Below are 25,255 nucleotides of genomic sequence, written 5' to 3' on the forward strand. Positions count from 1 at the left end.
AAAATTTACCTCTTGAGGGGAAAAAAAATCCCCTGTAGCATAGTGTATAGTGTAGTATTAAATGCATATATCTGATGTAAGAAAGAATCCCTAAAAAAATACTTTGTACTGATCGAACGTGCACATTCTTAATCTTACATCTGATGTATAAATAGTTCTTGTTATTTGTTGCAAAAACGCCAGTACAACATAGATTTCAAAACTAGATATGACAATTCGACGAGATGTTCGGTTATCAGTAACCCAGTTCATCCTTTTTTCAATACATACAATGCATAACAGCATGCCTGACAAATCTGCATTCAAATCTGAATACATGTATAAATAACTGTTTGAAGACCATCATAATGACAAAAAAAGAAAATAGTTTACTCTCCAGCAACGCACGTATGCCAAATATTCATTTCGCCATGACAATCACATCTCAAAGTTTGAAGACCATCATAATGACAAGAAAGGAAAATAGTTTAACTTTCTAGCAACGCACGTATGCCAAATATTCATTTCGCCATGACAATCACATCGCAACATCCGATTATGATACAATTGGTTTATACACTGTGAATATTATACACACATAGCAATAAAACTAGCATTTTGAAATAAATGCAAAACACAAAATATATTTTACCAAAGGAGGACATCTTGTTTAAGAATGCAGAACAGGTCTTATTTTCTTCCTTTGTGTTGTCCAGCCGGAAAGTTGCGCCAACAGTAACCTCAAAAAACAAGCACACAAAATCTATACATGAATTTTATTTACCCAATTGAATAAGACTTTTTAATGGAGTGACGAAGCATGTTTTTACTCATTTATTGTTGTATTTGAATCTATTTTCTATGGCAAAAATGTATGTAAAACAAAATACAGAGTGCATAAATGTGATGTCATCAAGTGAATCTCGTTCTTAATGTAAGCAAATATCACTGAAATTAGGTCACTATGATAATACATTAATAATTATTCCAGTTTTTGTTTAATTAAAGTGCCATATACATGTACAGTCTTATGTTTTGGAACAATAAATACACATATTCATCTCATTCCATAAGTTGTAACAGAGCATCTTTTATTTCCTGTTTTCAAATATTTTAGGTACCCATTCAGCAAAATATGAGTGAACAAGAGCTGTCTCCATCGGAAGACATATGTCCCCGAACGCTTTTTTCAAAACCTAAACGCGGACCCTAAGTTTAAGGTCAAAGTGGTCCAAATTTGTGTGCGTATGGAAAGGCCAGTTGTCCATACATAGAAGTTATGAGCATTTTTCGTTACTTTAACGCAAAACCTAAACGCGGACCCTATGTTCAAGGTCATGGTCAAAGGGGACAAAATTTTTGTGCTTATGGAAAGGCCTTGTCCATATACACATGCATACCAAATATGAAGATATCATAAAGGGACAAGCATTTTTTAAAAACCTAAACGCAAAAGTGTGACAGAAAGACAGACAGACGAACAGTGCGATCACTAAATGCCCTCCTTCGGGGCATAAAAAACTCTGATATGATCTTACTTGTTTTTAACAGCCACTCAAAATGGCATTAACCAACTATCTTTAAATCTATTTCAATTTGAATCTATTTCTTTCCTTAAATTTTCCTCAGTGAGAAATTATATTAAGTAATATCTACAATAAATAACAAATTCAAAAATAGTTAAATTTTATTGTCCTTGTAACACAGCAAAATTAATTCACCTAAAATCGTTATGAATTTTCAATTCAAACAAGAAGTAAATTATAAAAGTAAATCAAATAGATAATTAGAGCTGCAACGATTTGATCCGCTGCATTGAAAATCGGTTTTAAATGCGTCGATTCGATTACAATACCAACCCTGCCAAATTCGATTCTTCAACGTATAGACAAAGATACATATTTAGTGTGCTGTATTCTGACTATTTGATACGGGAAGGTATAGGTTTTATCTTTACCTGTAATAAAGACGCGCGCGATAGCTTACTCATTACTGTAGTCATCCAATCAATAAGCGCGTTACGGTCTACTTTCGGAAAAAGCGTCAAAATGGCTGAAAAAGTTGTGGCCGAAAAATTGAAATTATCAGATGCTTAAGAAGCTAAAATAAAAAGTGTGGCAGTTTTTTGGGTTTCTGGATGGTAGCCCTCCCGATCAAGCTACATGTAAACTGTGCTACACGGACATGGCGTACCTTAAGTCCGGCTCAACCACTATAATGTAACATGTCAAATGCAAACATAACGTTGTTTTAGCAGGAGGTAGCACCAGTGCATTACTCAAGTCGCCAGCCTTATTATTATGTATTTATTTATTATATTATTGTGTAGTCAACACAATCTTCTAGTCAGAAGTTTATTGATATTAATATTGAGTTCCTAATTTGCTATTCTTTTTTGTGTGTTTTATTGATATATTGACATAGTTTGTCAGAAAATTGGCATTTTCTTGCAAAATATTTCTTACAAATGTTAATTTAATCCACTTTCAACAGTTTTTAAATTACTGTTGAACCAACCAAACTATATCTAAGAAACACACAAATGCCCAAGATATCTAGGTATGCAACACATTTGAACAGAAATGTTTATTTTGAGGCAGAAGAGTGAATATATGATAAAACAAGGTTGCAAGATGAATGAAATCATAACAATCGGTATCGGACTGTCTGAAATCGAAATCGAATCGAATCCAGCTGTTGGTGAATTATTGCAGCTCTATAGATAATTTGATCATACATTGTAAATACAATTTCATTTATGACAACTATAGGTCAAATGTAATAATTCGTAGAATATTCATGCAAAAGCATTCAAAGCATAATACAAGCCTTCCATGCATTAAACGTATAACACAATATGTTAGTTAATACACGGCTTTTTTCCTTATTTTGTGAAGAGGCCCTGGCCCCCTTTTGTGAACAAATGTCCTTATTTTGTGAAAAGGCCCAGGCCCCCTTTTGTGAAAAAATGAGTCGCGAACTTTACAAAATTTTGAAAAAATGAGTCTCAAACTTTTGAAAATTGTGAAAAAAAGAGTCGCAAACTTGTAAAAATTGTGAAATTCAGTTTTTTTAAGAACAACTATTGTAAAAGCATGCTTAATATTTGCATTATAGTAAAATGTCGTTAAATAATGCATAAAAATCATAGTTTCATTGTTTTGACTCTTTCTTTCAACAAATAACCACTTAAATTTAGATCAACAATAGTCTGACTCAGTTAAACTCTATCTAAAACCATTGAAAAACCTAATCCCTGTCAATATCTTGTCTTGCTTATGTAAACAAGGGCTGTTTGTAAAACACGCATGTCCCCCAAATTGGCTGTCAGTTGTAGTGGCAGCCATTGTGTGAATACGTTAAGAATATGTATAGGGGTCATCTGTCAGTCATGACCAATGTCCCTATGAACTTTCCTGATCCAAGGCTTAAGCGTTGTTGAGTAATCATCCGGTAACCATTTTACTGTTTTGAGTAACTGTGACCTTGACCTTTGACCTAGTGATCTGAAAATAAAAAGGGGTCATCTGCCAGTCAGGACCATTGTCCCTATGAACTTTCCTGATCCTAGTCCTAAGCATTCGTGAGTTATCATCCGCAAACCATTTTACTGTTTCAAGTCACTTTGACCATGACCTTTGACCTAGAATCCGGAAAATCAATAGCAGGGGTGTGATTGAGGTTAAGTCTGAGGGGAGGAAAATTCTGTATACTGATTTTGACTACGGGAATCGCGCGGATAACGCAATGACAAACCTTAAAACAGACATTAAATAAACACCATCTTCAACTTATTACTAACAAGATTTATTTATGAAAACCTTTATTAAATCACATTAAACTTATGCAAAGTCACCAGTATTAATTGTAATCAAAATCAATGAGTGTTCCGATCCCTGTGAACAATGACGGCAATCTTTCGTTTTAGCTCAATGTCTTTCAATTCGAAATAAAGCCAACAATTTGAAAGTGTTCAACTAACGACAATATACCACAGGATCTGTAGTTCGCGATTTTTTCAAATGGAATATAACTTAAGTTTAGCTTTACCAAGACAGTCGATCTTCCGTACCCATTCAGACAGTGGAATTGCAGATTTATATCCACTGTTGTTTCTTCCCTTTCCCATTAAAAAATTGTTATTCAATAATTTTTCAATCTCCAAGATAATGTGTGAGATTCGTTCGTTCGTTCAATAATGTTCATTTTCGCTTCACAAATGCGCCATTTGTAAAAAAATCAGCAAAGAAATCGTTCAATAATGTTCATTTTCGCTTCACAAATGCGCCATTTGTAAACAAATCAGCAAAGAAATATGAAAAATGTTTTAAAAGACCTATTTTAATTGGAAGATTGGAAACAACAGCCAATGACATCACTTGTTTCAAAAAGCTTAAGCAGAAATTTCCTGTGAAATATGAGGATAGTTTTCGCCGGCCGCGGATTTTTCGGGCCGCTTTTGAAATACCCACTTGGAATTGGTCGAACAATTTTTTCCAAATTTACATGATTCGCGGAAATGACCCCGGACAACCCGATCCGGGGAAATCCGCGGATCCGCAGAAAAATCACACCCCTATTATAGGGGTCATCTGTCGGTCATGACCAATGTCCCCATGAACTTTCCTCATCCCAGGCTTAAGCGTTCTTGAGTTATCATCCGGAAACCATTTTACTGTTTCAAGTCACTGTGACCTTTACTTTTGACCTAGTGCCTGAAAATCAATAGGGGTCATCTGCCAGTCATGATTAATGTACCTATGAACTTTCCTGATCCCAGGCCTAAGCGTTCTTGAGTTATCATCCTGAAACCATTTTGTGGACTGACAAACCGTTGGACCTACCAACATGTGAAAAACAATATGCAACATCTTCTTCGAAGGGTGGCATAAATATTAAATCAAATTTTAATTTTGAATTGTGAAATGGCAGTTTTTGACAGTTTTAAGCCCAAAAGGTCCAATTTTCACAGTTTAAAATGGCCGTTCTTGTAAAGTATAGTGGCCTTCCTAGAATTGTGAAATGGCCATTCACAGCCATTCTCTAAGAAGGAACAAAAGCCCTGTAATAACAATTCAAGCTGAAAACAAGTATTAAATATGTGTAGAAACAGACAATTTTGTAAATGCAAAGCACTATAAGAAGAAAGACACACAGCAAATTCATAAATAAGAAATAACAAAATATCAATTCTCTAATCTCACAATGACCTATTAAGGCTATTATATGTAATGATTTTCACAAAACTACTTTTATTTGGGAGGGTGGGACTGGAAAATTCAAGTTGTGCAACGCTGTGTGTTCAACGCTTACAAAAGCAAGTATGAACTAATTTTCAAAACTTTCAATGCTCGAGTTTACAATTCAACCAATCAAAAAAAGGTGAAAAGTAACTTCGCTCAGAAATCTATGTTTAGAAATGGAATAGCAACAACTTTGAACGAGAATAAACTTTCATCAAAAATAAAACATTTTAATTCAAGATTAAAATTTGCCATTTTCTTTCCTTAAGTTTTCCTCAGTGAGAAATTACATAAAGTAATTAATAGCTACAATAAATTACAAATTCAATTATAGTTAAATTGTGTTGTCCTTGTAACACAGCGAAATTAATTCACATAATATCAATATTGCATTTCCAATTCGAACAAGAAGTTATGTTATTCAAATTGATAATTTGATCATACATACAATTTAATTTATGACAATTTTAAGTCACATGTTGGTGCAAAACTAGTTATACTCATATTTTCAAAACTTTACAGGAGACTGAAACAAGAGCTGTCAGTGGACAGCGCGCTCGACTATTCGAGTGCTTGACAGTATAACGTAAGCCATCATGGAGACAGGGTGGACGGTATAATGTGGGTGTGTGGTCATTTAATAGATGATCTTTCAAAAATAAGGAAAAAACAATTTATTTTTGTTGGGGGGGGGGGGGGGGGAATTTTGGGGTAGGGCATGGGGGATGGTTAAGGTGGAGTGCATTGTGGTATGTCAGGTGTTGTTTTGTCAAAGTATGAATCAAATGTGATCATAAATAAAGAAGTTATGGCAATTTAAGCAAAATGTTCAATTATGTAAGCATAAAATGGGCCATAATTCTGTCAAAATGCTTGACACAGTTGTCTGCTCTTGTTTATAGATTGGGATCATGTTGGTAAAGAAGTTTGCAAAATATGAAAGCAATATGTCAAAGGACATAGAAAATATTTGAGGTGGTACGCAAACTTTAACATAGATTTATCAATAATATGCATATTCTAAGTATAAAAGGGGCAATAATTCTGTCAAAATGCTTGATACAGTTGTCTGCTCTTGTTTATATAGATTGGGGTCATGTTGGATACGAAGTATGCAAAATATAAAAGCAATATGTCAAAGGACATAGGAAATATTTGGGGTAGTAAGCAAACTTTAATATTTGCACGCTAAAACGCTAACGGGATCGGGAACGCTGACACCGGGGTGAGTACGATAGCTCCACTATATATATTTCATATTTAATAGTCGAGATAATAACTGATCAAATTCATTATCTTATTGAGTTCTTCATTCCTACTTTAAAACCATTAATGTTATTAGTAATTATAAAAATATATACCTCAAAATAAAGAATTATTTTGTTTAATTTTTGGTTTTCTTGACAATTTTGACTTACCATACTTTTGCACAATTATACACATTTTACTAAAAATTGCTTTAGTGCAAAGCTATTTTAAATAAACTTACCATAGTTTTGCATAAACTAATGAATGATATAAGATAAATCCTGTGTTTGCAAAACTATTGCAACTCCAAATAACTCTTTAGTTACCTGTGAATTTAGTAAAAAGTTTGATTTGTTCAAAAGTTCAACAATATATCGAGTGTTCAGCGCAACACTGTACTAGCTCAATTTCACAAAACTTTTCAGGAATAAGAAAAGACTTGCTTTTGTGTAAACTCTTTGAAATCTTACACATATTTTGGGTTATATCACTACAAAATATCATTTCAATATATAAATAAATATGAATGAAATAATATTACAAGTTATACAAGAGATATTGAACAGTATTTGAGTTAGAACAGTTTGCCCACTATAAATTGTAGGAATGGGGAATTTTGGTTTGATGCAACACTGTTCCAACTCAAGTTAGAACCTTTTTCCACCTTTAAAATTAGGTTGTTTGGTAATAAAGTTTCAGCGCAAAAATGCTTCTTGGTTATGTTTTGTATTCTTCTTAAACAAAAGAAGTTATCAAACATGGAAAATGAATCAAACACAATCCAATTTATAAAATCAAGGGTGGAAACATTAATATATAAAACAATACTGTGAACAGTTTAAATCCTTAACAAGTTATAACTTGAAAGTGTTTTCATTAGAATTTTATAAATCTTACACTGAGCATTGATTGTGTATTTACATATGTTTAACACTGTATTATGAGCATTTGGAATAAGACCAGAGCTCCAGATAAGGGTGGTATTTTTCGTAATTACAAATTATTTTCAAGTCCTTTACGTATTTATTTTAAAATCTTGTCGTACCATTAAGAATTACAAATCAAGTTACGAATATTATTTTTACATCGGTTTGTATCAATTTTTATTGAGTTCTTTTCGCGTATTAAAGATCTTTTCGGTGCCTATATAAAATGGTTATCGGGTTTGTTTAACAAAGCGCATTTTTTCCAATAAAAGCGGCGTGTACAGTCTATCTATCAAAAAACAATTCCTGCAAAAACACGCTTTTAACATATTGTACGTAAAGTGAGCCGAAATTGAATGTTAAGAAAGACATTATAGAAAATATCTTACACGATATTGTATGTTCAGTTGCCGACACAGTCGGACAAGCTAAAAAAACGCGACACGACGGGTCCAAACTTAAACAAAACAAGAGCTGTCACCATAGGATGACTTATGCCCCCTATGAACGCTTGAAAGAAGTTATGAGCTTTTTTTGAGACCTAAACGCAGATTTCGAAACCTAAACGCGGACCCTAAGTTCAATGTCAAGGTCACAGAGGTCAAAATTTGTGTGTGTATGGAAAGGCGATGTCCCTATACACATGCATATCAAATATGAAGCTTATATCTCAAGGGACATAGAAGTTATGAGCATTTTTCGAAACCTAAACGCAAAGTGTGACGGACAGACAGACGGACGGACAGACGGACAGTGCGATCACTATATGCCCTCCCCAGCCGAGATAATAGGTTTTATTTTTTAATATTGTCAGAAATTTAAACTCATGGCATGGTTAATTTTGTGCATAAGTAAATACGAAATCTGTTACCTACCTCTTTAGTGTATGACTGGCTGCCTGAGAATGTTGTCCCAGAGAACCCCGCAGTCTGATAGGTAGAGCTGACAGGCGCCACAGGGGCCATGTTCTGCATGGACGAAACCACCGAGCTGGTGGGGAGGACCATAACTTGATGCTGGGATCCCAGATTTGGTAAGATCTGCCCCCCAGTGTGACAATGTTGCAGACTAAAGCCTACGGGGCTAGCTGCAACAGTGGGAGTGGTTGGTAAAGTGATGAACACACTGCCACCGTTGGACGTTGATGACATACCGGCATTCGGTAAAATTGGAAATTTTGCAGCTTGTGTGTTTCCATTGGTTACAATCTGTGGACTGATGTTAGATGCTGTAGCAGCCATCACTGGATTGAACTGGTGCAGAATCATTGGCGTATTCTGCGACTGGGCGGTGAGGTTCTGCAGTGGTTGGGAAGAGGCAATGTTGGACACGGGTATCTGCACGGGAATAGTCTGGCCATTAGGGAGCTGCATGAGGACTACTATCATCTGGGGGCTGGACTGAACTGCCTGCGCAGGCTGAGTGGCCAGTCTGGAATACAGGAACATGCTAATTATAGCTACATGGGTACTATAATTTCTGAAAATATTTTTAAATTAAGCGGCTTTGTGTATATTTATAAATGGAGTGGACATCAAAATGACAGATTTCCTTAGAAAAGTAAGTTCAAATTATTTAGATGAGAGCCAACATACTTGCATATTGTTGTTTAACTGCCAAAACAACAATAATTTGGAGTTTGAATGCATTCTTACATTATCTGTTTACTATTTTTGCAAATGAATCCAGAGACTTGTAATAAATGTGAGTTATACTCTAGCAGAGCTCTTTCTGATAAGTTCAAAGAAGAAGGATTCAGGAAATAGTGGTTCACTGAAACAAGATCCTGTGTTCATTGACCGCAGATGCCCGAGAAGGAGCCCACATCAGTATTGATTCATTAGTCCATTTGAATAATTTTAAGTCTCAATGGTAGGTCCATTTCAAAGACAAAAGGAAGTCATTAAATGTTAGTTTACATAATATTGAATGAAAGTATTAAATGTATATATTTTTAAGTAATTTATATTATATTGTGCAAAGGTCAATTTGGATTAACCAAGAACTTTGACCTCAATCAGCGTAAGCAATAAGTAGGTGAATGCATAGGTCGAAATGAGGTCAATGTGATGTTGGTGTGTTGAAAATGGTCACAGATAGCATCCAATAACTACCATTCAAGTATCAAAGATTTGTAGCAAGATGTATTAATTTTAACCCTTTCCCACGCAGATAAGTATTTTGACACATTTGTAGTACCTTACAAAGTTCAATTTAAGTAAAGACCTATCTTCTTAGATTCAAGTTTTTAAAGCTTCATTTGCAACCCTTAGTTCCTGATTAGCAGCAAACAGAATAAAACCTGAACAGACTGCGAGTTACTCGCAGGCTGTTCTGGTTTTATGCTGTTTGCACACAGCCATTATCACTTTGCTTCTGAGTTGGAAAGCGTTTTTAAAAAAATGTCATTTTGAGTAAACCTTTATTAAGACCTTCTAAATTCCTAAAACAAGAAAGTCAATGTCAAGGTTGAAATGAGGTTAAGGTGACGTGGTCATATTGATAGGTTTTGTAACAAGCAGTACTGTATTTTAGATTAAAAGAGTCGTTAAGGGTTAACCACTAATTAGGACCGTCTGAAATATTTTCTCATCCAAAAGTAGGTCAAGGTCAAGATCAAAATAGGTCAGGATGTGGGTGTCATGATAAAGTTCAAAGGCATAATCGATTATCCAAGTATAAGGGGTATGGAGGAAGCATTTTTAATGTTAGGTGAATTATGTCATTTAAAATAATTTCATTAGGACAGAAAGAGGAATGAACAGAGAGACCAACCAAAAGGTAAATGCCTCTAAGCATCAGTAGACGCAAAGAGCAAAAAAAAGTGGCTCACACATCTTCCCTTCATATAATATGACATTTTTTACGTTTTAATTTACAGGCTTGAAAAAAGTACTTGGTTTCACAAACTTATGCAGACAACCTAACTGACCGACATATACAGAGAAATTCTTCTATACCGCACCCTCCTTGGGTATAATTATACACAAGTCTACTCACTGTGATATCCCAGAGTTAGACACAACAGATACTGGGACACTACTGGAAACGGCTGAAGAAACCTTCACTTCCTGTTTACGAATTTTAGACGGAATTGGTCGAGCTTGAGCGTCCGTTTTAACAATGCTTGACGTCGAAGAAACAACAGAGGCCATCAAGATCTCGGCCATGGATTCGGCTGATATGGGAACACTTTCAAGGTCACTCCCAGTCTCCATGGATTGGCTGGTCTTTGTTTGATTATTCTTGTTGCTAGGCGACTCAATGGTGGAGGTGTTGCCAACAATGGAGTCCTCCTCATCTGACGTCGTGGAGACAGCTTGACTGAAGCTCTGAAATGAACCAAGGTTATTTGGCCTTACTCTTGTTTAACCCTTTACCACTTAGATACGTATTTTGACGTATTTGTAGTCCCTTAGACAATTAAATTTTAATTAAAGACCTTTCTTATTAGATTCAAGTTTTAAAGGCTTCATTTCCAAACCTTAGATACTGATTAGCAGCAAACAGCATAAAACCTGAACAGACTACGAGTTATTTGCAGGCTGTTCAGGCTTTATGCTGTTTGCACATAGCTGTTTTCACTTTGCATCTGTGTGGGAAAGGGTTAACCCTATCCTGCTCATATATGTATTTTGACGCGTGTGAAGTCCGTTAAAAAATCTGATTGAATTAAGATATTTCTTAATAGATTAAAGTTTCAAAAGCTTTATTTCCAACAGTAAGATAATCATAAGCAGCAATCAGCATTTAATCTAAACTGGTTCTGGTCTTATGCTGGTTGCATATAGTGGGTAGCCATTTTTGAATGTGGTTTTCTGCGTGAAAAAGGGTCAAACAACCTCATGTGAAAAGAGTGACTTGCAGCATTTGAATCAAGACCCATAACAGTTTTCTGTTTTTCTACGAAAAAATTTATTTAAATCATGATACCTAAACGCAGGACTTGCTCAGCCATTCACCAAATAAGACAACTGTTTTAAATCTGCAAATTTTGCTAAAGAAATGTCTGTTTGCTGACAGATTTTTCTTAATTGAACCCTTTAAAGGCACCTGTTCACGTTTTGATAAATTGACAAAATTTAGAAATATTCTCTCAGATTTGCAAAATTGTTGTAGATATGTTACTAATACTGAGCATTTAACTTGCTCTAAAATGGCTTGAACCTAAGAAAATATAATATTGACAACTTGACAACATTTAGTTATCAATTTGGGATCATAAAATCAAATAAATGTACACCAATTTCCCAATATGAAGACTTCATGACGTGAATTTTCCCAATTTCAGGGTTTTTCATGCACAATTTTCCCAATTCAACTGGTACCAGTACTTTTCCCAATTGAGCAAACAAAATCTCTGGCATTCATCATCATGTCAGGACGGATGGCCAAGTGGTCTGAGCTGTAAACTCTTACTCCAAGGGTCAGTGGTTCGAGTCCCGGGGTCTTATTCCATAAGTATCTTAAGTTAAATTTTATTCTTATCCTTAAATTTTAAAATTTTCTTAAGTGTTTCATGTCCTAATTAAATATTTTGGCATCACGAATTGCATCAAAATAACATAATTATGTCAATTTTATGTTAGGAATACCAAAAAAAAACATGTGATTTCTTATCCAGTAAGATATACAAAACATTGTAATTTTGAACTTAAGTGAAATTATTTAAGAAATGACTTAAGGTGTTTCTGGAATACCACCCCAGGTGGTGGTGGTGGTGGTGGTTTCCCTTGTTTGAACCATGCTAAATCCTTAAAATGCCTATTTCCAGTAACTGTGACCTTCACCTGTGACCTTGACCTTTGACCTAGTGACCTCAAAATCAATAGGGGTCATCTGGGAGTCATGATCAATGTACCTATGAAGTTTCATGATCCTAGGCCCAAGCGTTCTTGAGTTATCATCCGGAAACCACCTGGTGGACAGACCGACCGACAGACAGACAGACAAACAGACAGACCGACATGAGCAAAGCAATATACCCCCTCTTCTTCGAAGGGGGGCATAAAACCTTGAACGAGTGGCCAAGGGACATTTCCCGTGGCTAATTGTTGAAAAGATTGAAGGGGAGACCCGTTTTAATTGTGAAATATGTAAAAAAAATAATCGAAGTCATGCAATCTAAGCACAGTTAGGGCATTTGAAGGTATTTGAAAAATAAAATTGTATAATACTGAATAGACACTGTTGGACTCTTATAAATAAAGTTGCTAGTATGTTTATTTTGATTTTTTGCATGAAAATAACCATTATAATTTATTTTTAGGTCATTAAGAAAAGTGAAGAATTATTTTCCAAAACTAAATAGTAGTAACGTTAAGAATAAAAGTTCAGAGTTAAGAATTCTTTTTGAAAATCTGGTTGTAACGTTAAGAATTTCACAAAACCTTATCTGGAGCTCTGAAGACATTTAACTTGGAATGGACATCATTTTGGTGGTTTTCTCAAACAAAACCTTTTCATTTGATTTTCTAAATAATTGTGTTTTCTTTTAATATTGTATCTATATGTTTAATACAACAAGAGCTTCTGCATGACTTTTTCAGTAACAGTGATGGTATTTTTTTCAGTTTGCTTGTATTTTTATTAAACTTATACATTTTAAACTGTGTTGATGCTTGTATAGGAACATAGAACAAAAAAAGCAGATTTTGTAGGGACCAATTTTTTTAATAATTTGTGGAAATTATGATTTTGTTGTTTGTTCTTGAATTGTTGTTATTTAAACTATAAAATATGGTTCAAAACATTTGCAGCCTATTTATATAATGCACAGAGTTTGAACTGGGCATTTTGATAACTGAATTGGTATCACCGTCATTATTTATATTGTTATTTATAACAAGCTTGCGCGAGCTTGCAAAAAAACATCATCAGCAAGCTTGCGCAAGCTCGTGCAAGCTAGCTGCGAGGTTCCAATTCTACGCTTGCGCAAGCTTGCAAAACAAGAATTATCAGCAAGCTTGGGCAAGCTTGCCCAAGCTTGCCGCGAGGTTCCAGTTCAAAGCTTGCGCAAGCTTCCTCCGCAAGCTTGCGGCAAGATTGCCGCAAGCATGTTAGAAAAGCTTGCGATTTTGGTTTGGGATCTGCTGTCAGTTTTGACAGTAAAATGAACTTTTATTAAGAAACCTTTGTTTTACAGCATTATAATTGCTAATTTGCATTGATTTTCAAATGTCAAATACGTAGAATTTAACCCCAAAACATATAGAGTATTTCCCCTTTGTTTACATAGCATTTGACATTTCAAATTGTATTTATTAAAAAAATATGTATTAGACAAAACATACAGATATGTTTATGCACAAATAACATAACTACCACAAATTGACACCATGAGCACTGTGTAATAAAGCTTCTGTTCTTTAATGCTTAAAGAAAATACAGCTATCAGTAATATCTTGAAATATTGTCTAAAGTTACGCTCAATTGGTCATTGTCGGCTCAGGTACTACTTACATGTACGCCGGGTACTCTTAAGTATACATACATGTACCCCAGGTACGGTATATATACTAAAACGTACCCAGGAATTTTAACTCTAAATCGGTCGTTGTCGGTTATTTTTCTAAAATTACTTATTGTTTATAAATGTCAATTTTCTGTTAAATGGCCTTTATATAATTGAAGCTCATACTCAAAAAGCATGTTGATGCATTTTTTTATAGAGAAGTTTGTTTACGATAAACAATATTATTTTACAGTAATCTGTAGCGCGTTTTACCACATTGGATTTTTGGCGCAAATACAACTTGGGTACAGTCTTATATCAACCGGGTACGTTTAAACATACTTAAGAGTATCCGGGGTACATGTCAGTAGTACGAGCTAACAATCACAAATTGAGCTTAAGTTACACATGAACTCTTGTTTATGGTTCATTGATGTTGTGTCAAAATTGCCTTGTACGAAACATGATGCTTTGGTGTTTGATAGCAGTGGCTTAGAGATGACTGTGTTGCATTAATTTACAAAATAGATCAATTCACAGCAATACCTGAGCATTTAATTTGAACTCTTAAATATACATTATGCTTGTCCCCTTTTTATGAAAGTAATTGTTCCAGTGTATTTAAATGGCATTGTGTATAAAAGGCTAATACAGACACAAATAATAGGTTTTTATAGGCTATTGACAATTATTATAAATGAACAAACAGTATAACTTATATTGACATCAAATAAACCTCGGTGGAAACAGCACAATTTAGTCAATTAAAATGTAGAAAATTGTTGACGATTTTTTAAGAAGGCGGACAATCTTTTCGACTCTAAGTGTTATGTTAAAGAAAGACTTGATACTTTTTAAGATGTCTGCATTGCACTGATGGATGCCTGCCTTTCAAGCCAAATAAGTGCTGTTAAACAGCAAATGTTGGCGTGCGCCTGCACAATCTGTGCCTGGAATTATTCAGTCTGCTGATAGAGGTAGAAGTTGGCGACCTGATGTATCCTGCAATTACAAACAACACACCAGTACAGGAGCAGCAGTCAATAAGAGGCAGCATCTGATCGAACTGTTAAGTTGAAAATGTCATCAAGTGATAGTTATAAATATTTAAAGTGATATATTGCTGTAATATTATATATTCTCCAAATAGGTAGAGCTATACTACACACCCAAATATCAGTTTTTGCTTCCTCATGCGTTGGTTCAAGTAAACACCCAATACCATGTTATAAGTTTGCGAAAGAAAGTGTAATTAAATATTCTTCATATTTATCCGAGCTGCATGAAAAGATCATATACTGAAGGTACTTTTCCCTATTAACACTTTTTCAAGTGATTTTTTTGCCAACTGACCATCGGGTCTTAGGTAATGGAGATCAGTAATGAGAATCCTAAAAGTGACATAAACAAGTAGGGTTTTAAATGTACAATGTATTTTTACCTAATAATAGAGAGTGTAGAGTATATAAACATGGATATTATTGTTATACTAGAAGCTTGGCAAATAAAAAATTACATACATTTGCTATATGTTATAATGCTTGTACTGAAAGACATCCTTGATATGATGCTCTGTTAAATAATCAAGTCTTTAGTTACCCTTAAACTGTAATTTATGTTAAAACTGTTATTTACTGGTGCACTTTTTTAGTAATGTTATAAACATGTTAATGATTATAATATTTACATGGTGTTTTTTTTATAACAGTTGGAATAGCATGTGTATTCAATGAATAAAACATGAATAACAATATACACATCATGTCATATCAGTCAATACAAATTAAGATTTCTGGAAACAATTCAACAATGGAATATTCCTTTTTTAGAGACAAGAGCTCTTCATCCGAATTTTTGTTTTATGTCCGAAGAATGTCATGTCTGGTTCTGGACGCCATAAGCATTTGTTTTGGGTTTATGTGAAGCTGTGTCTACATGATTGACATTTCACTGCAAGTAAATAGATTAAGCAGTTCAAATTGTATTTATTAAAAAATATGTATAAGACAAAACATACAGCTATTTCATGTATCAGGCATGCGTGGTTGTTGAAAATATAAACAAGAGATGTGTTTGTCAGAAACACAATGCCCCTTATTGCGCCGCTTTGAAATATAAAAAAATTGTTTTGTTTTTTTGACCTTTGACCTTGAAGGATGACCTTGACCTTGAACTTCCACCACTCAAAATGTGCAGCTTCATGAGAACGCCGGTTTGAGAATTTTAAATTTTTTTTTTACCTTTGTCCTTGAAGGATGACCTTTGACCTTGAAGGATGACCTTGACCTTGAACTTCCACCACTCACAATGTGCAGCTTCATGAGAGCGCCGCTTTGAAATTTTTCTAATTATTTTTTTGACCTCTGACCTTGAAGGATGACCTTGACCTTGAACTTCCACCACTCAAAATGTGGGGCTTCATTAGATACACATGCATGCAAAATATCAAGTTGCTTTCTTATATTGAAAAAGTTATGGCAAATGTTAAAGTTTTTAGACGGACAGACGCCATATATTTGACATTTGACCTTGAAGGATGACCTTGACCTTCTCCTTTCACCACTCAAAATGTGCAGCTCCGTGAGATGCACATGCATGCCAAATATCAAGTTTCTATCTTCAATAATGCAAAAGTTATGGCCAACGTTTAAGTTTTTTTCAGACGGACGGACAGACTGACATACACACATACTGACATACTGATTGACTGACAGACAGTTCAACTGTTATATGCCACCCTACCGGGGGTATAAAAAAACATTAATAATAAGACTTCAATGCCTCATGAGCTGGTTTTGGTTCTTAAAGTTTTGTATCATGGAATTTAAATAGCCTTACGAAATTAAACTTAACATTTTCATGTGACTCTCATGCCCTACATTCCAGTTGCTAAAATAAATCAAGTAAAATATGTAAGTTACCTATTCAAAATGATGAAAAAACTGAGCTATGTGGATGTGTAAAACAGGCATGGCATTACAAAACCAATCATTCCCTAGAACATGACTAAAATGTAACACAAAATATACTAAAATGTATCCATAAGAAACATAAGCTACATACTAGCAAACCACACATGACTTAATTACTTCTGACTCTTTCAATCAAATATTGTCATAACAAAATTGTAGAGGCTATTTTTGGGTTTCCGTACATTGTAAATTTAGTAAATGAGGGATCAAAGAATTCAAAACTTTTTAGAGTGGAGCAGTCTTTGATTTAAATATAGTATTTTCAATGAACATGAGTGAATACAAATCTGTAACGTACCAAAATTTGACATTTTTTTAAAGAATTTAATGCTTTGTCAACTGTTAAGTTTCCATCTGGAATTATAATGTAATGCCGTCAAAAACAGCTGTCAATAATCAGGTTTAAACAGGTACGTGTATAGATAATTGTTAATATTGTTCTTCGCATTGAGTTATTCATTTTCTTTTTTTATTATTTTTACCTACAATATTCACCACAGAAATGGTAAAATAAATTCATATTTTTAATTGAATTTGAATATTTTTTTAGTGAAAACTATTAAACTAAAGTTAAATACAACAACAATAAAACTGAGAGGTGACAAATATGCAGGCTTTTTTCAGCAACCATATAATTTAAATTGATTTAAGTTGGTTTTAACTGGATCTATCTTCTACAAGTTTAAAGCATGTTATGGGTTACAAATGCATAAATTACTTATTACAAAAGTGCAGAACACTTTAAAAAGTACAACCAGAGCTCCAGATAAGGATTTAGTCGAAAGGGTATGTTACCCCCTGATCTTATTGTTAAAGCGTATTTTACTCCTTTGTTTCAGCCATAAAGGATACTTATGAATATTGAGGGGTATTTTCTATTTACACAGATAACTGATATATTACATGGCGTGTTTAATCTTGAAATATTATTATTGGTTATTTATATAAATAAATGCAAAGGAAAGAAGTTAAAATGATGATATGAACAGACTTTCTTTAAAAAACTTTATATATAAATAATCGATTAAAAATAAGTACCAAGATTTGAATTGCGGAATGTTACGTACCTGGCTGATTATTAATGCGTTTTTTTTTATTTTTCAATGCGTAAATACGCAGATACGCATCTAATCTGGAGCTCTGAGTACAACTATGTCTGAGCAGGAATTTACCATATGTTTTTATTTTAAATAATGCATTAATTAATATTTTTCGGAGACATTTCAGCATTTTCATCTCTAGATGTATATCACATGTTTAACAAATTCCATTAAATGATTTACTTGAAAAAATAATAATTTGCACACACACCAGCTAATAACCTTCGCAAATTTGTCCGTATAGATTTCCATGTTTCAGCTGGCATCGTATTGCCGTTTGAACCCGTTTAGCTGACCGTACAGGTCATCTTAATGGTTTATTATTTTTTTAAACAGGCAGAGCCTTTCGCTTTCAGAAAAATTAATTGACCTAGGCATTTTCACTCTTGTAGACGAAAAGAAAACTGACACTATTTCCCGTAAAAATGGTATAAATCAATCTCCTTTCGAAGAACGTCGTTTACATCTTTAACAAATAATAAAATAATAAAATGGTAGGCCGGCGTAACAAAATTTCAAACATTTCTCATGCATTTTCCAATAATTTCTTATTTACAGACCCAATATTTATTTATTTATTTACATTTCAGGTCAATAGCACATACACACATATAATACATTATTTATTTACATTTAAGGTCAATAGCACATACAGACAAAACACATTAGACATTTGAGTATATCACAGATTTCAAGGAAATCACAATTTAAGAGCATCAAATAAAACGCTGAACATTACTGTATGCATACTTTCAACAATACTGACGTTTTTTAACTGCAGTAGGTTCATGAGGAGCCATTAAGCTGAAAGCTTATTCCAATGGGGTCCATACACTCGAACTCAAATGTTACGCCGGCATCACAAAAGTCATAACATTTCAACTACAATGCGAATCGCTGCATTTCAAATGATATCTTATTTGCAGACCCAAACTTAAAATGTTATGCCAGCGTAACAAAATACCAAACACTCCTGAAAGTGAATCACTTGCATTTCAAATGATTTCTTATTTCATACAGACCAAAACTTGAAATGTTATGCCAGCGTAACAAAATTCCAAACTCAAATCGCTCGCATTTCAAAGATCCTATCTCAAACGTTACGCCGGCATAACAAACTAAATAATTCCTTATTTACAGACCCTATTAAAATGGTATGCCAGCAACAAAATTCCAAACATTTCAACTCATAAGCGAATCCCTTGTATTGCCAATAAAATGCTATGCAAAGCGTAACAAAATTCATTAAATAATGAATTTAAAAAACAAAAATGGCTCACAAATTTCCATTACTCCCTGTTGACTCAAAATGGTATGCCGGCATAACAAAATTTCACAAAAAACATGTCCAATAATTTCTTATTACAGACCCAAACTCAAATATGTTACGCCAGCATAACTCAAATGTTACGCCGGCATAACAAAACACATTTCTCCTCATAATTGAATCGCTAAACATTTTGAATCGTTTCTTATTAACAAATATATAATCATAATACATAACAAAAATTGATCTTGAAGTGGCTGTGCAAAGCTATATCCTGATATGAAATGTTTTCCACACAGGTGAAGTAACGTACTCTGGATAATCCAATCTATGGGCCCAGGAGCCCAACATATTCAAATACATATATAAAATCATGTTTAATGAGAGAAAGATTGACAAAGAGCCATGAATAAATTACTACCCTATGATATTGGAATCATGGCTCTTTGTCAATTTTTCTTTCATTAATCATTATTTTATATATTTATTTGAATATATTGGGCTCCTGGGCCCATATACTATCCAGGATACGTTACTTCCACCTGTGGTTTATCGACCGCTTATAGTGATATAATGGGCATTTTTCACTGTTGAATTTAGCTGAAAAGAATTAACACGTTAAAAGAGTTGGTTAAAATGGGGTAACTGACTAATTATTAGCAACTCACCTTGCTACCAGTTGTTTATAAACATATATATATTACATTCGATATTTTACATGACTCACCCATTCCTCTAAGCCGAAATGATCCGTAAAACAAAATTGTGTCTTTGTGTCGAATGAACTAATCTTCACTATAACTGATTTTAGATTCACATCGTACATCGAATCATTTCAGTTCTCAGTTGTCAAAACGAAAGAACGCTTGATATTCAAATGCATTATTTTTCTCTTTCCGGGATATTGTTTAAGTTTTTTGATGCCTCATTAACAATTTAACAAATAAAAGTGTATATGAAGTGAATACACCAAAAATAAACCATGTTAGATGCCCATAATATCACTTTCAGACTTATTTAGAACGCCGCTTACAATTTTTACATCAACGAAGTGATAGACATATTTAACTTTAATGACAATGAACTCGATACGCAAAACACAGTATATAAATATTATTTTATAAACTAACCTGTTTGTAATGTTTAATTCCACACGTGACTTATTTTATCAAGACAAATTCGCCATGTTTGTTTTCATCCAACTTGTTTTCGACCACTTTCAGATAATTCAGGTTTTTCCAACTAGATCTATGCTGCACAACGTTTCATTCAACACTGCTTTCTGTATGGGAAGCGGACAATGATAACGGGCGAGGCCTAGTAGTATTATGCGCATGCGTCACAGAGGTTCTTTAAATAGATTCTGGAAATTTATGTTTATAAATAAAATGTCGTCTGCTGATATTCTAAAATTAGCATTTTCTTCGATTTTTTCAAGGAATACTATCAGAATAGCAAACAGTTTGGATCCATATGAGACGCCACATTTTGTGGCGTCTCATCTGGATCAAAACTGTTTGAAAAGGCCTTCAAAATTCGGTTCCAGCACTGAAAGAGTTAATGGGATGTTTTCCATGCACTTTGTGTAGTTGTTATGCTTTTGGATATGCTGATTTGTTATGGCATTTTTGTACTGCATGTATATCATGCTTTTCAATGATTTTTATGACTACGAACGCTAGTATGTTATTATAGACAAACTCACCATTTAATTTTGGAACTGGTAGAAAAATACGATTTCTACCTGTCAGTGATTTGTCTTCTTTAGCTTCTGTTAAGGTGGAGACTGACATTGGCTGTCCTTTTATCTTAATGCCCATGGGAACACATGTTCCAGCTCAAAAGTATGAGTACATAACATAGAATGTCGCCTTTTGTTTTCACGTTTCAACTCAGTAAAAAATAACTACACAAGTTGTGGAATTCGTTCACATGACCGTGCCCATTAAATCTATGGAAATTTAATTTACTAGTAATAAACAATATAAACAATACATTACGAAACAGATAAGTGAATAATCAATTTAATACTATTAAATGTGCTGATCAAAATCTATGTTTATTTTTTGGGGGTCAAATCCGAGTACCCCAATGAAGCTTTTGGTTGAAAAGTTACTTATAGCTGCTCATGACGTGACTAAAATGAGAGGGGCCAACATGAAGTGCGCTCCCTCGCTAGGAATTTTTCTTTATGCTGAAGAATTCTTTTAATAAACTCTAAATTATACACAGAAAATATAATAATTAAAACATTAAGACTAGCTTTGGATCAGTCTTCATTTAATCGGCACTCTTTTTTTTTAATTCATGTATTATGAATACTTTGGCTTTGTTTTTTATCATATAAACCTGAAGCTAAATCAATTGGTGGATTGTCCTTCCATGTTTTGTATGAATTAACTATCATTCCTGTTATTTCCTTTATGGTTATTTCGGAAATAATGACCTATGCAGTTTCAAACATGTTATACCCAATGGGACAGCTAGTAAGTTGATAATGTTTGAAATCTAATAGCCAAACGCGACAGATGGGCCTTATGCCATATGCTACCAATGTAGCTCTATACCAGCCAATGCAATCATGAGCTACCCTGCTGGCTCCAAAGTCACACAATGTTTCTTGGTCTCATTAGCGGACAGGGTAGCTCCTGACCAGACTGTGTGGATATAGAGGCTTGTCTGAAGCTGTTTCTGCAGCATATGACATAAGACACGTTTTCGCATGACACGGCTATTATTTATTCATTTATTATTGTAGTGTTAGAGTTATAATGAGATTAAATAAACCGAACAAAAAGGCTAAATGGAATGATACATGGAAGAACACATAAATACAGCTGAATACGCTTGCGCTGAGTGCGTGGGTTGGAAGTTCCACAATAATATGTACATCCGGACCGTTTTGCTTTGAAGGTCATCTTGCACCATATTTACGTTAATGTTATAATGTTGGTTGTATTTAGGCTGCTTAATTTTCTTGAAAATACTGAACGTGTAATACTAGCAAATGATAAACCTACATGCTGAGCCTTATGTAACGTAGAGATGTATAGTGAATAAGATATACTAAGGTTTAAGTTTTAGATTTCTACTAATGGTATGTTAGACATCATATAAAAGCTTTCGGTTTCTAACAGCTCAAACAAAAGTGACTTTATAATGCATAATATGTTTAAAGTTTTATGTTATATTTATATGGAAGATGCTAATATGTACAAATGTATACACATATCAATTGTAAGGTTTTAATGCATGCAAACTCAAACGTCAATTTGTTTAATTTATTTACACTGCAATAAGACAGAAGGTATACAAATGCTATAAATATAATACATACAATAGGTAAATATTCGAGCTCTTAACCTTGCTGCACTAGTGTTTATTTGCTTTTTTTAAAACATAGGTTAGAAAGGTAATTGCACACTGGTGTATATTTTTAAGGGAGCTATCTATAATTGAGCCTTGCTCTGTGAAAAGAGGATAAAATGCATGTGCGTCACCACATGCTAATCAGGGACGAAACTTTCCGCCTCAACTGGATTTATGCAAAGAAGAGACTTTCTGTAAACTAAAATATCATTTAAGCGGAAAGTGTCGTCCCTGATTAGCCTGTGCGGATGACACTTTACGCTCATTCATTTAACCCCCTTTTCACAGAACACGGCCCAATTGATTCGCGCTCTGGGAAAACGGTGCTTAGTACATGTGCGGACAATGTCCCAAAACATACTGTGCATTAAGACCCGTTTTCCCAGAGCGCGGCTCATTTTAGTTACAATTGTTTGCTTGACTATTTGCAAAAATGAAACATACATAACAGTATGTAGTGAAAAAAATGGCTTTGCATTAATTGGATATTGAATAACTGTGCAATACTATACTATGATATACAACAAAATATGTAAATGTACAATACTATTAATAATGAAAAGCATTTGATAATAAATGTTTGTATTCAATAAAGAAATAATATATTTCAAGCAATTAACGGCTTTATAATACTGCATTCCACACGGAATGCCTCAAAACTATATTCACTGTAATTCCTTAAAGACAAACGCTTCAGAATACATGTAAGCCAAGTATCGTTTTGCTGGAGTTTAAGTGGTTGACTTTGTGCAATTTTCATCTCCGTAACATGGGTCACTTGCTCATAACTAAACTTACTTATTGTTTTCTATTTTGTCTTGATATTGTTATATAAATGGACACTTTAAATTCCTCAAAAACGTTTTAGTCTGTCACAGAAAGTAACATTGCATTTCAATGTACAAATATGAAAATAGAAAAAAAAATAAGTGAACGTTATGGGTAAAACTGGGTTGTAATGTGGCTGACATGACCAGAAGGTCCAGAACTCGGTCAGAGGTCGAGCAAGAGACACCAAGCACGGTTTCTTCACAAGACACAGACTTGAAAGTGCGTATGTAAGACTTTGTTTCGACGGAATCGAACTTCAAGAAAGTTTACAACACAATTACAATATTGAAAGAAGCTCAATTGGATAACTTTTTGGAGATAGATTAAATAAACCTATTGCAAAAAAGTAAGACTTTAGGAAATAATCATGTTCGTCAGATTCTTCTTGACGTCCGTGTTACCATAACAAAGACAGAAAACCCACAAGGTCCTAGATGCTGCGGATGCTTTGATTAACGGGTATCGGACAAAAGTAGTCACGCCCCAAACACATACTGTATTAAATTCATGCGCGTAAAGTGTCGACCCAGATTAGCCTTTGCAGTCCGCACAGGCTAATCAGGGACGCCACTTTCCTCTTAGAATGGATTTTCGTTTTGAAGAGACTACCGGTACCTTTAAACACAAAATCCATAAAAGCGGAAAGTTTCGTTTCTGATAAGCTTGTGCGGACTGCATAGGCTAAACTGGGACGACACTACGCATTTATGCATAAAGCCCAGCTTTCTCAGAACGAGACACTATCGATCATTACATGGGCGAGTATCTGACAAGGTTGGCCCCGCCCCTCACGTCCTCGATGCTGCAGTCAAACGACGGGTTCTCGATGCCGGAATCAAAGTTCGCCTCCTCCCTAGTGCCTCTATCCGGAAACGTGAACCTGTAGAAAGTGTCCACGCCACTCGTGTCTTCCACCAGACTGTCGTGGGAGATGTTGTCCGCGCGAAACCTGAAACACGCGCACACTTGCACTAATTTCCTAAATAATACGATACAATGCATACAATATTTCATTTGAAAGGAAATCAATATTAAAGCTGGGGTGACCGCCTTGGAACAGTCTATGCAAATCATTGGGGGAAATAAATTTATCGAGATATCCCAAACTCTATCTTAGCCAACCGCAATTTAAAATAAAAAAGACAATAATATAACTCATAATGATATAAATAATATTGACATTCAATTACTATTTATCCCTAAATTTTTAAGGAACATCCGAGCAGCAGAATTTCAACTTTTTAAGGCACAATGAAATAAAAAACAACAAGTCTGGCGTAGTGAATATGGTGTTCTCCACTGACGAGAAGTTACGGGAGCTGATGGGTTCGATCCCCACTGTGGGAGTTTTCTTCAGATATACCTTTACCTCAAAAACATACCAAGTACTTGTTGTACCCTGGAAATGAACTCGAGAGTGTCTGAATAAGCTTAAGGCTTTCGGTGCAATCGAGCTACACTAAATAGGTATACACTAAAAATTAAACATGGAATACAGCAGACCACTTGCAGCATGTACCTTGCGTTAATGTAAGAACTTTAAGACTGATATAATGTTAGCTTTGAATGTGCCTTACCGTTTGTTGTAGATATACACGCCGGCGACAACAATGACAATGACAGCGACCACACCCAGAACTGATAAGCCTATAGTGAGAGCGGGAGAGCCGTCTGAAAGAGAATCAATTTTATATTTGCATCATGCGGCGTCTCATCAGGGTATACGCTGTTTGCCAAGGCCCTTTTTCTAGACGCTAGGCATAAATGGGTTAAGCAATATTTGTATCGATTTGCAAATGTATTTCAACACCTTGAGATATTTGCAAAAACAAAGTTCTTAGCGGTGTGTTTACATTCTGTCCAGCC

At 34.5% G+C, this 25,255-nt stretch overlaps 2 protein-coding genes across 2 annotated transcripts in view; both read right to left on the bottom strand.

Annotated features, from left to right (window-relative positions):
• The window catches only part of LOC127868276 (uncharacterized), a 53,829-nt gene extending 38,980 nt beyond the window's left edge, over positions 1 to 14,849 (bottom strand). Inside the window, exons 1-4 of the mRNA XM_052409904.1 lie at positions 14,702 to 14,849; positions 10,397 to 10,728; positions 8,272 to 8,827; positions 632 to 719 (exon numbers count right to left, since the gene is read on the bottom strand). Of these exons, the coding sequence (XP_052265864.1) occupies positions 632 to 719; positions 8,272 to 8,827; positions 10,397 to 10,614 (862 nt within the window). The 5' untranslated portion in view covers positions 10,615 to 10,728; positions 14,702 to 14,849. The remainder of the gene's footprint in view (positions 1 to 631; positions 720 to 8,271; positions 8,828 to 10,396; positions 10,729 to 14,701) is intronic.
• Positions 1 to 25,255, bottom strand: part of LOC127869944 (low-density lipoprotein receptor-related protein 4-like) — a 171,796-nt gene that overhangs the window by 79,797 nt on the left and 66,744 nt on the right. The gene's annotated exons all lie outside the window — the stretch shown is intronic.

This window comes from Dreissena polymorpha, chromosome 2 (genome assembly GCF_020536995.1).
Source record: "Dreissena polymorpha isolate Duluth1 chromosome 2, UMN_Dpol_1.0, whole genome shotgun sequence".
NCBI lineage: Eukaryota > Metazoa > Mollusca > Bivalvia > Myida > Dreissenidae > Dreissena > Dreissena polymorpha.